Source organism: Lithobates pipiens, unplaced genomic scaffold (assembly GCF_037356315.1).
Source record: "Lithobates pipiens isolate NorthernLeopardFrog02 unplaced genomic scaffold, aLitPip1_a1.2 Scaffold_24, whole genome shotgun sequence".
Classification (NCBI taxonomy): domain Eukaryota; kingdom Metazoa; phylum Chordata; class Amphibia; order Anura; family Ranidae; genus Lithobates; species Lithobates pipiens.
The window spans coordinates 10,506,736-10,522,541 of record NW_027507786.1 but is presented as its reverse complement, the minus strand read 5'-3'; the positions used below and the strand labels follow the sequence as shown (position 1 = coordinate 10,522,541).

The following is a 15,806-nucleotide window of genomic DNA, read 5'->3' as shown; positions in this document are numbered from 1 at the left end:
ATTAGTTGGATATAAACACAAAAACAATAGGTTTGAGGTAGCGCCATTAGCCTATCATTACCATTTAACACTTGACTTTTTACCTACATTCCTTTACCGAGGAGTGGGTAGTTTTTTTTTATAAAAGGAGGGCTCCGCTTTAACCTGCTCTCCTGCAGCCTCTTCTAGCAATGGCTGCATGGCATTTCTCAGGGCGGGTTACATGATTGTGATAAAAGCTGACCATGCCAGCATAATAAGCACTGGAAGTCTTGTGGGTGACAACGCAGGAGCAAAACTTAGCGACAGGGACACAGCGTTGTCACCCAATAACAGGAGGTGATTGAACAAGGGTATCATTTAAGATTAGAAATGTACAAATAAAGATATAAAATACTGAAAAAAAAAAAAATTTGAAATCTCATGATTGGGTTAAGAACCAATTTGAGATTTTACGTTTATAACCACTTGCTGACCCACCCCAGTACATGTACTGCAGCGGGGGTGGGGCAGCACGTGCAGGCACAATCTATGTCTGCACCGGGTTTGGGCATGTGTGCCTCCGCAACACAGGCATGCAGGGTGCTGCGATTGGCCAAGGTACAATGCGATAGCTGCGTTTCCTATGCTGTGATTGGCGCACAGATGTTATGAATTCATTCATAACAGCTTTGTTGCCATTGTGATTGCATAGCGATCACATGATCACCAAGCCCTGAGCATCAAAATCTGCTGTGGCCGATTGCAGATCTCAGTACTTGGGGGTCCAGTGATCATGTGATTGTTATGTAATCACATCATCACCTCAATAAAGCGGTTATGAATGAAATCATAACAGCTGTGTTTTTTATGTTGGGATTGGCCCACAGCTATCACATGGTACCTGGCAATCACAGTACCCCGTACCATGTGATTAGTTGTAGCCAATCACAGATCACTATTGATCACAGCTGTAATGTAACCCATTTAAAGATTTTAAGTTGGCAATCACTGCTTTAGACCCTTTCATGATACAGATTAAAGTAGAATTCCTCCCTAAATCTATGAGCTAAAGGGGGCCTTAAATGCGGTCCTCGACATCCAAAAGGACCGCACATAATGTTCAATGTATGTAATGCTGAGGAGTGTCAGAGACTGCAGAGCTAATAGAGGAAATGAGGGTCAGAGTGAGGAGAGGATACATTGTTGGTGGGGAGATGCTGCAGAAGACAATACTAAGCTGGGAAGAGGTTATATATGAGACTATTAGAGATCAATACCATTACCCCAATCAATGTTCCCACTACAGATTGCTGGGGTCCGAGGGCCGCACATTATATACTGTAAGGGCCACAGCTTGGGCACCAGGGGTTTAAAGTAAAAACTTGTTGCCCTCAGGATTCTGCGATTTAGGGGAAGATTTACTAAAACTGGAGTGTGCAAAATCTGTTGCAGCTCTGCATAGAAACCAATCAGCTTCCAGGTTCTATTGTCCAAGCTTATTTGAACAAGCTGAAGTTAGAAGCTGATTGGACGCCATGAACAGCTCTACATCAGATTTTGTGCTTACCAGTTTTTGTAATCCTTTGGCTGGAGAATACCATTTCCATAGGGTGGTGGATCTGTCATCAGACTCCTTACCCATCATCGAGGAACTGTCTGAATATGGGAAGCCAGAATTGTCCTGCAGCTGCCCGGGTCCTAATCCAGAGCTCGGTAGATCCAGGGGTCCACCATTTAAAATCTATAATAAAACATAAAAAAACACACAGGAAAATAAAAGATCAGAAATCCATTTTCTACAGCGAGTCATTGGAAGGAGTGAAAAGAGGCCAAATGAACCTAAAGATATCAACATTAATCAGGCATAATCAATATGGAAGCCGGAAACGTTTCCACAAGGTCAGCACTCTGACCTCCTGCCGATCCCCTCTGCGATCACCGAGGCTGAAATCGCTCGGCGAGGAGAGGAGAGTCTCCGGTTTCGGAGCGGTCAGAATCCCGACTGGTAAACAGCGCTCACAAGGAGCTCTGCATGCAACTTTATTTTATTGGCAAAGTTCCGCTATGTTACTTCCCAGTCATCACTTTATTTATATTCGCTTTAGAAAACCTCATCTGTCTGCAGGTTAAAATTAAGGGGTAATTATATATATTCATTACATACAAAAAATGTATGTATGTATATATACACACACACACATTTTTTTATTACACAATGACTTGAAGGTGAAAGTTTTTATTTTATTTTGTGAAAGCAGAGTTTGTCTTTAAATTAGAAATGTGGCAAAGCTATGGCTGTTCACCCCCCTCCCAACAGCTCAGCCCACCCTGATCCCCATGTCAGCAGTAATTCAGCAGCTCAGCTCCCCTTTCCCCAGCAGCTCAGCCCACCCTGATCCCCATGCTAGCAGCGATGCAGCAGCGATGCAGCAGCTCAGCCCACCCTGGTCCCCATGCCAGCAGCGATTCAGCAGCTCAGCTCCCCTTCCCCCCAGCAGCTCAGCCCACCCTGGTCCCCATGTCAGCAGCGATTCAGCAGCTCAGCTCCACTTTCCCCAGCAGTGACTCAGCAGCTCAGCTCCCCTTTTCACAGCAGTAAATTAGAAGATCAGCTTCCCCTCCAAGCATTCAGCAGCTCTGGTCTCCCTACTCAGAAGTTAAGCTTCCTCTGCTTCACCTCTCAGCAGCTCAGCTCCCCTCTCCCAGCAGTGACTTAAGCAAGCTATAGATTATGCAATTGCCTTTATTTCAACCTGATTATGCTCAGCGTTGATAGGAGAATCCCTCCCGCTGCGCTATTGCATTCTAACAGCCGGAGGTTTCTCTGTCAGAATACATAGATCACTGCTGGCAGGTAAAGCCGCCGGCAATGATCGCATGAAAAACAAAAACAAAAAGGTTGGTTGTACTGAAGTCTAGATTGACTTCATTACAACCAGCCTACCCATAGATGGATTGAAAATGATGCCGCTTCCTGCTGAACAGGCCAAATTTTGATACGCCTATGGCTGGGCTTTAGCAGATCAGCTCTCCTCGTAGCAGTGACTCAGCAGCTCTGCTCCTCCTATCAGTAGTGACTCAGCAGGTAAGCTCCCCCTCCCATGGGATGACTCGGCAGCGGAACTTCCCCTGCCAGTGCTCTCCATCTGCTCCTCCTCCCAGCAGCACAGCTCACCCTACACTGGCCCCACTCAGCAATGAATCAGCTCATCCTGAGCCCCCCACCCCAACAGTATATTGGCAACCTGACAGCCTTCTTCTACAGGAAGAGGGTGGAGGTTGGGGGGCAATGGCCCATGATTGGGCCTTTAATTGCCTTTCAGGGCAGCATGGTCCCTGCTAACATTTCTCTATGTAAATTCTCTCAGGGTCCTGAAGGACATTGGTACAATGGTAATCAGGCATTTATCTGGGGTAAACCAATAATGATTGATTATTGGGGGGAGGGAGGCTGCCCTCACGTGTCCGCCCCCCCCCCCTCCACACACAAAGAAACTTACCTTTTTGCCCCCAGGGGAAGAGACATCTGGAGGGGGAGTGCTGGTGATGTTTAGGGGACTCGATCCGCAGCTTGACGGGGAGGACCCTCTTATTCTGTACAAGATTAAAAAGGAGAATGTTCAACACAAAACATGAGGAGCTACATAAAGGCTGATAGTAGTAGTCGTCTTCCTCTTTCTCCCCCCCCCCCCCCCCCCCCCCAATTCAGTACAATATTAGAGCATAAGGAGATTTATCAAGCCGACTAATAAACATTTAGACAAAATTCCCTTATGAACTGGGTCTCCTCTCCCCGAGCAATGCATCTGTGACCCCCCCCCCCCCCCGAGCCTGGGCACCCCAACTGATGGTTTTATGGCAGATCCAACACTGGAGACAACACTGATTCTTACCAAAATTACTCCCATGTCAGGGGTTGGATTTATATAGTTGCAGTACTACTTTAGAACAGCAGAGGGCAGGAATCTATGGATCAAACTGGGATATTAGCGCAAGACTGCATTCACACCTCACTGTCGCCCGTTTTTTTGTTTGTTTTTTTTAAGAGCCCCTATGGCGTTTTGCCACTCCTTGTGGCGCTTTCCTTTTTTTTTTTTTAAACGCCTTGTCAACACTAAGCTTTTTATCATTTGTTGCTATTTTTTTTAGCTTTTTCATCCGCTTTTATTTATTGTTTGTTAGAGGATTAGATTACTTTATATATTTAAAAGGTAGTGTTAGAGGTTTACTGTTAGGGGTCAATTATATATATATATATATATATATATACACATACATACACACATTTTGTTAATTATACGACTATTATGTTATTATGATTTATTGAGAAAAAAAAAAAGCCACATGAAAAAACATGCAAATTATGTATTTTTTTTGGGGGGGGGGGGGGGCCCTCAAACTGCCCAAATCGATCTCCAAAGGAGCAGCTGGGGCCCCAATCTTGCAGACATGGTGGGTCAGGGGAAGCTTTGGGTTGTCTGAACACTTGCACCATAATCACGAGATGCAAAATGGGTCAGGAACAATTTAATTGGCACATACAGTACATGGGTAGCTGTGAGCGTATCAGAGTTTTGCCCCTGCAAGCCAGAACTACTTTGATCCGCCCCCTCCCTCGCCAACAGAATTTACTTACCGTCCCAACCCACTTCCATTCAGCAAAATCTGGAGTAAGCTACGAGTCTATGAGGTCATAGCTTGCCAAGGACTATGGACTCCACCTCCACCCCCCCCCCCCGACATTGCCGATTGGTCCAGTGCTGTCACATGCTCCTCCATACCTGGAAGTACTGGGTATTGCCTTTGACTCCTCATGCTGAATGGAGCAGTGGGAGAAATAAAGGGAAGGCACAGGTTCACTTTAACACCTTTTCTGCCTGCCCCAGTGTCAGTGCTCAACCTATGGACCTTCACAAAAGGAATTACAAGTCCCATCATGCCTCTGCCTGTGGAAGTCATACTTGTAACTGTCAGCCATGCAATGCATCATGGGACTTGTAGTTCTGCAACAGCTGGAGGCCCACAGGTTGAGCCCCCATGTATAACCATTTTGAACACTGTGGGGGATAGGAAGGAATGCCGATCATGTGACCACCGTCACTGTGGTGACCACCCTGAATGGAGTCAGGGTGGGGTCACCAGTGTGCTGATGGCCACTACTAAGAAGCAGCCCCATAGCATGGACAGGGAGAGGGGGAGGGGGTGTATAGATGTGCATTACTTTACAATGTTTATTCTGGCAGATGAAAACTGTTTTGTCGATTTTTCACTTTGCATTTTGGTTGCAGCGTGCCGCTAAGTGGGAACAAAGTGCAGAACATCGTGACAAAGGACTATTGTTGTAAACTGCCGTCACATCATAAATGCTGCAGCCATGAGTCACACCAACAGAAAAGAATGGATTTTACTTGTGACTGGGGTAATAATAGGTGGGGGGAGGGGGGGGGGCTGTGAGATCTCTCGCGGGTCTATGTATAGATTTACTATGGATGAACCAGATTCTGTGACGGCCCCCCTTACCGGTGAATTTCTAAGGCTTCCTCGGCAATCATGCGGCCTATCTTCCCGGCCCCGGCTCGGGTCCCTCCGGGGAGGCCAGGGACTGCCGGATGGGTCCTCTTTGTGCCACCTGCAATAAGAATTAAAGAGAACCCGTCACTCACTCAGAATGGCAGTCTATTGGTTCAGCTGGTTGCAGTGACTTTGCTCCTAGTGAACTGACCAGCACCACAGGGGTGCTCAACTTAGTAAATGTAAATAGCCCCAAGCACAGGGCACAGGGCACAGGCCCCCCCCCGGGATAGTCAAAGGGCCGCATCATAAGAAGTGTACTTGGAGTTGAGAAAGCCATAGATTATGCTTTTTAGTTTTTTTCAGTTGACATGGGAAAACAGCGATTGTGTGCAAATTTTAGCAATTTTCGGTCCTTCAACTGAAAGAAAAAACGGAATAATCCATCCCTCCCACTGCACTATTGTATCCTGACAGCAGATCTCACCATTGGACAGAACACAGAGATCACTGCTGGTGGCCCCGCGGCTGGTTGTACTGAAGACAATTGATAGAGTGTTTCCAGTACAACAAGCCTGTCCATGAATGGATTGAAATTTGGCTGGTGTCTGCTGACCCGGCCCAAATTTCGATCCGTTCATGGCCAGCCTCAGGCCTAATGCATTCTTTTAACCTCCCTGGCGTTATGATTATTTCAGATTTTAGGTGCTGAAAGCGGTACAATTATTTTGCATGGAAATTCTGCGTTTTATATTGTAGTCCTGTAATTCTTAGGAATAACTGACTTAAATCTGTCCAAACCAGAGTCTAGCAGACATCCCGGGTATGATAAAGTTTGAAAAATGAAATCATAAATTATAATATAATAAAATCACTATAAATAATTATACCAAATAATAATATAACAATAAAAAAATATTCAATAATGTAATCAAAAACACAGAAATTTTCTCAGTTGCAGAATTGTCACTGTCATTACTTTTCAGTATTTGATGACGGATCTCCCCACAAATCGCTATCGCTCAATTCTGCGAGTGATTCTAATTTATTATCGATGTTTTCTAGCTGTTCTAAAACCATTTTTGTTGTAAAGGGACCGTTTTGGTTGCTACGGACAATCTCCAGTTTCCAGGCATAAAGAACAGTTCTTATATTATAAAACTGCATGCAGGGCACTGGACAGACCACTAGGGACAAAGGGGGTGTGAAATTATTACATACAGCAATGTAATCTGTAAGATTACATTATACTGTATGCATACTGTGCGTTTCCCTTTTTGAATTTGGCGCCGTTTTCCGTCCTCGTGCGTCGCAACGCTCGCAGGGAACAGAGATCGGCTCCGTGATAGATCGAGCGGAGGACAGCTCGCTCGTACAGTGGGGGGGACATCGCTGGATCCAGGGGACAAGGTAAGTAAACTCTCCCTGTATTCAGCGATGCGGTCCCAAGTCTGGCTCGGGGTTACCGCTTTGGGTATAAAAGTTTCCACCCCGAGCCAGACTCGGGAATATCGCCAGGGGGGGGTTAAATTAAAAAGGTAAAAGACACCCTGTCCCTCAACACACCGCTCCAGTGTCACGCCCCTCACACAGGAGAAAGATCCTGCTGTCGTTAAACTCCAGTGTGGGGGAGGGGGGGGGGGTACGTAGTGTATGGACGCACACAGCTTGGCACACAACCCAACAGTAGTGGGCACACCGGTGCCTTATTAGCACCCAGCTTGCTGAAGGAGGGAGGAGAAAGAAAGAAAGTCGTATGGTGTGAACAGGTTATTAATATTTCCTTCCATCCTGTTTTGTTACCAGTTTTGCTAAAGTTAACAATTTACTTATTTAAAACTAAGTTAGCCAGACAGAACTGACACCCTTAGTCCTATCCCCATAGTCACGTGATCTCCTGACAGATCATGTGATCAGGCCTATAAAGTAAACAGCCAATGAAGCTGGGATGCAGCAATTGCACCTACAAGCTGCCGCCGCTTTGCAACTCCTGGTGCCGATGCATCAGGCTCTGCCAGCGCTCCAAGTGACTGGCCGCAGCCTAAGACATCCTGAGCACAGAGAGTGCTGGTGGACTGCATGTTGGGCTCCAGGGGGGGGCTAGTGCAACAAAAACAGGTCCCTTCCACTGTCTGTGGATCATATACTATTACCGTTACTAACAGACATGGAGAAATCAGATCATCACATTTCTATATATGTGAGAAATAAAATTACAGCTACCTTCTCCTGATTGTAAGACATTGTCCATACTGGGAGGAGATGCAGACAAGTGAGGGAAGGAATGATCTCCACTGTCTAAAATGTTTGTCCTGGGGGGAAACAAAAAAACAAAAACAAGACAAAAAGTAATCAACAGAGAGAATACTGGAGTTCACAGCAGCAACAATACTAATCTGTTTTGGAGGCAACAGAGTTCAGGGGTCACTAGTAACAGAGTTTAGGGGTCAGTTGTAATAACACAGAATTCAGGAGCAGGGGCGGACTGACAACTCATGGGGCCCCCGGGCAATAGGAGATTATGGAGCCCCCCAGGCAATCAGAGATTATGGGGCCACACAGTATACACAGACATGTTTCTATTGGCTGAGAAGGTACTGGAGGGGTGGGGCAGCTATAATCTCTGGATTTTTAGACCAAAAGGATGTCGGTAAGGGACATTTCAGAGAGTTTTTTTTACATACTGTCCCTGGTTTTACTGAGGCTGGCAACCCTGATGGGGCCCCCTAGTGGCCTGGGGCCCTCGGGCAGTGCCCGAGTGGCCTGAACAGGGGCGGACTGACCATTCGGAGTCATTGGAAGGAACATTGAGCAGTCAGTAGTAACACAGAATTCAGAGGTCAGTAGTAGGTTATAAATAACACAGGGGTCAGGAGTAATGGTTGCCATACACTAGCCAAAAAGTAGTTCGAAAAATCTGTCATTTGGACCATTTTTTGTTTTTCCTCCAGTTAATGGGTACAAATAGAAAATCAGTTGTGATGTTTTTAAGCCCAAAAAAAAAAAAAAAAATCTTTGGAAACCAAGGAAGTTTGGAAAATGGAACTGTTGGTACTGCGCATATGACCCAGAAGCAAACAACAAAAAACGGGAAACTGATTAATTTATGTCCATTGAACAAATTATCATTGAAAATTCGGCCATTACATGATGGTAATATTGTTTGTGCTCACAACCTCAAAAACACGTTCAAAAACTATTTTTCGACTAGTCTATGGTTAGCTCGTCATCCGTATATTGAAAGAGGAAAGTGCTGACTGGAAAAACCAGGTGGTCATGCAGGTAAAAACAGCCTCTGCCTAGCTCCGTCCAGACCACCCCCCCCCCCCCCCCCCAACGTGTTTTGCCTTGGGGCTTAGGCATGATTTCCAGGACTAAGGCCTGGGCGAAACATGTTGGAGGTGGCGTGGCCTGGATAGAGCTAGGCTGAGGCTAGGCTGCTTTTACCTGCATGACCATCGGGTCTTTCTTGAGTGCGGCGATCGGGACTTACCTCTTTCAATATACAAAGAGCCAGGACAAGCTCTTGTCTCAAGCCAGCACCCACAGCGCAAGTCCACTGGACTTGGATACAGGGACCCGAGCAGCAATCCAAAACTTTTCATTCTGGTTTTACCCCCCTCATTCATCACAAACATCTACCCTCCTCCCTCTGTAAAATCCCCCCCCCCCCCAACCTCAGATGCAGGGGCTCAGGGCAGAGTGAGGTAAGTCCTCCTAGGTCCCCCCTTGGCTGCATCACGATATGTCAGAGTCGAGGAGAAGCCTAGGACTTCCATCAGCTCTGCATGTGACCCAAGAGACCCGTGTCATGTGCCACTCTGGCTTACTAAAGGGGGGGGGGGGGGGGGGGATGTCAATCCTATACATCCAATGCTGGGAGGGAGGGAACCTGCCCTGGCTCCTAAGAAGGCTTAGAATGGAGGAAGATGTCCCTGTGACCGCAATTCATAGCATCCCAAGGTATGGTGGCAAGTGGCAACCTCATCCTGGCGACTTCATCTTTAGCCCCAATGTGTTGGGGGGGGCGTGGCTTGGCCAGAGTCCAGGATGAGGTTGCCACTTACCACCATACCTTGGGTTGCTATGGATGTGTGGTCACAGGGACATTTTCCTCCATCCTCAGTTCTGCATGCCACTCTGATCAGAGTTTTAAAAGGTGGCATGGTGGGGTCAGGAGTTGGCACAGACACCAGTGCAGGCAGATCATGAGAAACCTTAAATTGGGCTTGGTCCAAAAACTTACGAAACAACAGTATTGGTGGAGACGATATATTCTACTTCTTTGGTCCACGGGTTCATGAAACTGAACCAGCGACTTTTCAGGGTGATGAAGGAACCATCTTTGATTTTAAACTTGTAACAGTTTGTGGTGATTTTTTCTCTTGTCTGTAACACTGGAAGAGACACAAAATAATACGGAATTAAAATGAAAACATTCATCGTGACGTTTCTCATACCAAAGCCTGCAGAAGAAATACAAAACGCAGATCTCCCTGGAATGAAGAATACATTTACTGCTAATGCCAAGCTAAAAAGGTACCTTGTCTATGGCACTCTGCGAGGTTCCCAATGTCGTCCTGGTGGAAATACTCATAACTCGACGTCCCTAATAATTCCTGCGGTAAGTACCCTAAAATGGCAGTTGCCCTGGTTAAAAAAAAAAAAAATTTAAAATACATATTTAAAAGTGAACCAGTTATTTTTAACACACAGATACTGCCAGTCACCTCTAGGGGGCATGTGACAGGGTGACAAAGCAGGAGCACAAGTTGCCACCCTATTAAAAAGGAAGTGCCTGAACATGGCAGGATCACCAGGTTTTACTTCACTGAAAAGCTGCAGACTTAAAACATTAAAAAACCATCAACTATAGTGAAGTTTCTATGAGATTTCAGGAACTGGCTTTAAATGAAATCATGTCCACTAAGGTAAATCATGTTCCAGCGGAAGTATTGTCCCCTCACCTTCCCTTATACATACACAAGTACCCCTTTATCCTATCCCAATCCAGAGCTGTGTGTCTGAAGTGGCGCTGCCCTCCATCTCTCTCCTCACAGGAGCCATTGGCTGCTGTCAATCAAACCCTGTGGGGGGGCAGGGCATGCTGTGCGTGTCTGTAGATGTACACAGCCTTGCTAGGGAGTGAGCCCACAGGTGCTCCCCTATAGGAAGTAGCTTCCTATGGTGGCTCTCTGAGAGGAAGAGGGGGGAAACGAGGAGGAAGAGGGGGGAAACGAGGAGGAAGAGGGGGGAAACGAGGAGGAAGAGGGGGAAACGAGGAGGAAGAGAGGGAAGAGGGAGGAAGGAAAGGAGGAGCAGCCTGGGGGACCCCAGACTAAGAAGAGGAGGAGCAGCCTGGGGGACCCCAGACTAAGAAGAGGAGGAGCAGCCTGGGGGACCCCAGACTAAGAAGAGGAGGAGCAGCCTGGGGGACCCCAGACTAAGAAGAGGAGGAGCAGCCTGGGGGACCCCAGACTAAGAAGAGGAGCAGCCTGGGGGACCCCAGACTAAGAAGAGGAGGAGCAGCCTGGGGGACCCCAGACAAAGAGGAGGAGGAGCAGCCTGGGGGACCCCAGACAAAGAAGAGGAGCAGCCTGGGGGGACCCCAGACGAAGGAGGAGCAGCCTGGGGGACCCCAGACGAAGGAGGAGCAGCCTGGGGGACCCCAGACTAAGAAGAGGAGGAGCAGCCTGGGGAACCCCAGACTAAGAAGAGGAGGAGCAGCTGGGGGATTACAGACTAAGAAGAGGAGGAGCCTGGGGACCCCAGACAAAGAAGAGGAGCAGTCTGGGGGACCCCAGACAAAGAAGGAGCAGCCTGAAGGACCCCAGACGAAGGAGGAGCAGCCTGGGGAACCCCAGACTAAGAAGAGGAGCAGCCTGGGGAACCCCAGACTAAGAAGAGGAGCAGCCTGGGGAACCCCAGACTAAGAAGAGGAGCAGCCTGGGGACCCCAGACTAAGAAGAGGAGCAGCCTGGGGGACCCCAGACTAAGAGAGGAGCAGCCTGGGGAACCCCAGACAAAGAAGAGGAGCAGCCTGGGGGACCCCAGACGAAAGAGGAGCAGCCTGGGGGACCCCAGACAAAGAAGAGGAGCAGCCTGGGGGACCCCAGACAAAGAAGGAGCAGCCTGAAGGACCCAGACGAAGGAGGAGCAGCCTGGGGAACCCCAGACTAAGAAGAGGAGCAGCCTGGGGAACCCCAGACTAAGAAGAGGAGCAGCCTGGGGGACCCCAGACTAAGAAGAGGAGCAGCCTGGGGGACCCAGACTAAGAAGAGGAGCAGCCTGGGGAACCCCAGACAAAGAAGAGGAGCAGCCTGGGGGACCCCAGACAAAGAAGAGGAGCAGCCTGGGGGACCCAGACGAAAGAGGAGCAGCCTGGGGGACCACAGAATAAGAAGAGGAGCAGCCTGGGGACCCAGACGAAGGAGGAGGAGCCTGGAAGACCCCAGACGAAGAAGAGGAGAGCCTGGGAGACCCCAGACGAAGAAGAGGAGGTTCAGGGCCACTCTGTGCAATACATAGCACAGAGCAGGTAAGCATAACTGTTTTTTATTAAAAAAATTAATGTAAAAATGTTTAAAACTTGAGCCATTACAAATGCTTAAAAACGTTTCAATGTTGATTTTTAATGGAGACCACAGATAAGCATCTCACCTTTGATCTACAAATACAAACTTCCCGTCGATGGCGTGCCGCGAGACGTACTCTGTGGATTTTACCCTGATCTCCCCGTTGGCGGGCTGCGGTACTATGTGCGGGTGTAATCGACCAATGGCGACAAGGCAGCTAAGGTTACAGCCCTCGCTATCCGGCTCGTTATCTTCGTCCAGCCCCATCTTCGTAGGCGGCCAGCTCTTCAGATATCCAGTGCTGTGTATAGTGCAAAAACTTTTCCTGTCCCCTGCAAAGACACAAATCCGATTATCAGCATCGAAAATCCTACTTCTTTCTTTCGCTATATTCCGGCCCGCGGGGACTTGACCAACCTTTCTTTTTCGAACAATTGGAGGGGAAATCTTTGTCTTCCACTTTGACAGAAGGCCGATTGCATTTCATCCTGCAGAAAAACGATCGCCGGGCCCCGGAACACAGCCGCGATGGTCCTGGGGTGATATCCGTCTTGACGGGAAGCCCCGCTGTGAAGAATCAGACACAGGATATAAAAATACATTCTTGGGAATGAGTTACAGTGTTAGTACATTTCTTTTTTTTTTTTTTTATTGTACCTATAGGTAAGCCTATAATAAAACTTACCTGCAGGTACAGTGAATATCTCCTAAAACTTGCAGAGATCTTCACATAGTATGCAGCCGATGACATCACCAGCGCATGCGCTCTGAAGGAACGGCATAACTGTGCCATTCCTTCAGAGCGGTGTGCCGCGACTCCCACGCGCATGCATGGCTCGGCCAGCTAGGTGCCCTGAGCATGCGAACCTGGAAGGAAGACCAGGTGGAGATGGAAGCGGTGACAGCGCGCCGCTGGAGAGCTTCAGTCTAAGGTAAGCATTTCATAATGTGCTTGTTATAAAGGAAATTCAGTCCCCTTTCCAAGGATGGTCTACCTTTTTGATTGGCTCATTACCCTCTGATAATACATATGGTTGCACTGTGACATGCTGCCTCCACCTTTCTACAGACGATGCAGCAGACATGGAGTTTACATGGATTTACTAAAACTGGAGCACTGAGAATCTGGTGTCGCTGTCATGGTAGCCAATCAGCTTGTTCGGTTACATTTTGTCAATAAAACCTGGAAGCCGATTGGTTCCTCTGTAGAGCTGCACCAGATTCTGCACACACTCTAGTTTTGGTAAATCCCCCCTCCCCAGTCATGTTACATCCAACTTTTCAACAATGTGATGGTACTTCCAGACCTTTAATATGTAATGTACAATCGCAGAGAGCGTATGAAGGGGGCGAGGGATGGGAACAACAATTTCCATTTCTCAATGTTCTGGAGAAAGTCTAGATTGCTCCTGGGATGAAGTGTTTAGCAAGAGAAGTCGGAAACCCCCTGATCGGCGGGACAGCCCTGGAACTAGCACCTTTAAAAGTGGTTGTAAACCCTTACATATACCCAGTGAAGTGACTGGCCTCAAGCGATACACAGAGATGAGACTGTACCTATTTATCTGCAGTCTTCTCTTCTCTACATTCCTTCAAAATCCAGAGTTTATAAAGCTGGTCTGAAACGTTAAAAAAAAAAGAAAAAAAAAAAGGGGGGGGGGGCGGAGAGTTAAAAATCACAATGCAGAGCTCAGCGAGAGCTGATTGGAGGGAAGGGACACACCCCCTTCACACAGGAATAGAGCCGAGTCTGCCAATCACAGGCTGTGTGCTGAAGCTCCCTCCCGTGTCACCTTTTTTCTCTTGGCGTCAGTAAAACTTGTCAGAAGTGACTTATGCCAATAGCAGAGAAAGGAGACAGCAGACAGAAATGACACTTAGTGCTCTGGATTGAGAAAAGTACACACTATAGAGGGAAATTTCTTTGTTCATATTTCCTGTCTGAGGTTTACAACCACTTTTAAAAAGTTGACCTTTTCAGAAACCTTTTGGTCCTTGCTATACTTGCCTTCATAGGTGATGAGCTCTCAGTGCCCAGGTGGCTCATGTAGCCTTCTGGGGGGGAAAATCTTAAAATTTCAGCTTCTTCTTGCAGGGTTTCTGGGATGGATCAGAGTGATTCCAATTGGTCAGCACCAGTACAGAGGATCACCCCGATCCATTCTGGAAGCCCTGCAAAAAGAAAGGAGAGAAGAGGGCATTTCAAATCTCAAGGCCTCTACACAGTGGAAAAGTGTGTGGTGTGTGTGTGTGTGTGTGTGTGTGTGTGTGTGTGTGTGTGTGTGTGTGTGTGTGTGTGTGTGTGTGTGTGTGTGTGACAGCTGGTGCAGTTGCTCCAGCGCAACATTTAGAGGGGCGCAGACAGGGCCTGCACAACCAAAAGGCAGGAGGAGAGAGGGCGCAGCATGGAGGTTTTAGTTTACCTACCATCACCAACAGAGCAGGGAGAACGTATCCAAGTTGGTAGAGGGCAGAGCGGTGGGCAGATCTCAAGTGTGTGCAGGCAGTGAGTGGGGGGGGGGGGTCAGGGCAGGGGTGCCAGCAGAGGAGGTGGTCATGGTGGAGGAGGCTCCCTGCTGGTGACGCCTCCGGAACTCCTGCTGGAGGTATTCTCCTGTGCAGGACACAGCTAACCCCCCTGTCTCTGGTGCTGCAGGACCGGTGAGATGGGGAGGGAGGGGGGGGGGATATATGTGTGATGGGGTAACTAGGGGGTGTGATCAGATTAGAGGGCTGAGAGGGGGTATAATCAGGGCAGAGGTATTAAAGCAAAGTCCATGGGTTGGGGGGGCGCAAATTACCTGCCTACTCTATCAGAAACAGAAGAAAAATTGGGCTATGGACTTTTTAGGCACAGTACAACGACTTAAAAAATGTATATTTTTTAATTAACTATTAACAAAAATTCTATAACAAATCAATACATAAAAAAATAAAATGATCAGAAAATCATCCCTATTAATGTAACCGCTCTTATATAATAATACTAGAATGGTGGAAACCACCAGTAAACTCTCTCAACAGTGAAATATTAAGTACCGTATTTATTGGCGTATAACACGCACTTTTTTCCCCTTAAAATCAGGGGGAAATCGCGGGTGCGTGTTATACGCCGATCCTCCGCGATTTTCTGAGCGATTTTTGAGCTCTGGGCGGATTTCGGCTGTACTTGGCGGCTTTCAGCCTCTTTCGACCCTTCTCGGCAGCTTTCGGCAGCTTCGGCCCTTCTCGGCAGCTGAAACCGCAGAGAAGGGCCGAGAGCGGCCAAAGGCGGCCAAGAACTACCAGGCACCGCCGAGATACAAAGGACATCTCGGCGGCGCCATTTTAAAAAAATAAAAGCGGACATTATCACTGACAAGGGGACAACGATGCACAAGGCTGCAATGATGGACAGGCTGCATGACAAGGCTGCAAATGACACTGACAAGGCTTCAGATGGACACTGATAAGGCTGCATTGATGGTCATTTAAATGTAAGTTTTTTTTTTCCTTCTTAAAATTCCCTCCTAAACTTGGGGTGCGTGTTATACGCCGGCGCGTGTTATACACCGATAAATACGGTAATCCACAATGGCGGAACATCAAAGGGGTTGACAATATTATGCTCGACATGTTTCGCGTGTCCTTGCGCGCTTCTTCCAGAGCTTATTCTGACCGACTAATGAAATAAAAAAAATTAAAAAAAATAAACAACAAATTTTTTTTATATAGCATATGATATTCATTCACGATCGAAAGACAGAAGTAGATTTAGCG

The 15,806-nt window shown here is 47.6% G+C and overlaps 1 protein-coding gene across 1 annotated transcript in view; it reads right to left on the bottom strand.

Annotated features, from left to right (window-relative positions):
* The window catches only part of BMAL1 (basic helix-loop-helix ARNT like 1), an 81,240-nt gene that overhangs the window by 3,837 nt on the left and 61,597 nt on the right, over positions 1-15,806 (bottom strand). The window contains 8 exon segments of the mRNA XM_077453601.1: positions 1,600-1,702; positions 3,462-3,555; positions 5,482-5,590; positions 7,696-7,784; positions 9,719-9,869; positions 10,016-10,122; positions 12,133-12,379; positions 12,465-12,614. Of these exon segments, the coding sequence (XP_077309727.1) occupies positions 1,600-1,702; positions 3,462-3,555; positions 5,482-5,590; positions 7,696-7,784; positions 9,719-9,869; positions 10,016-10,122; positions 12,133-12,379; positions 12,465-12,614 (1,050 nt within the window).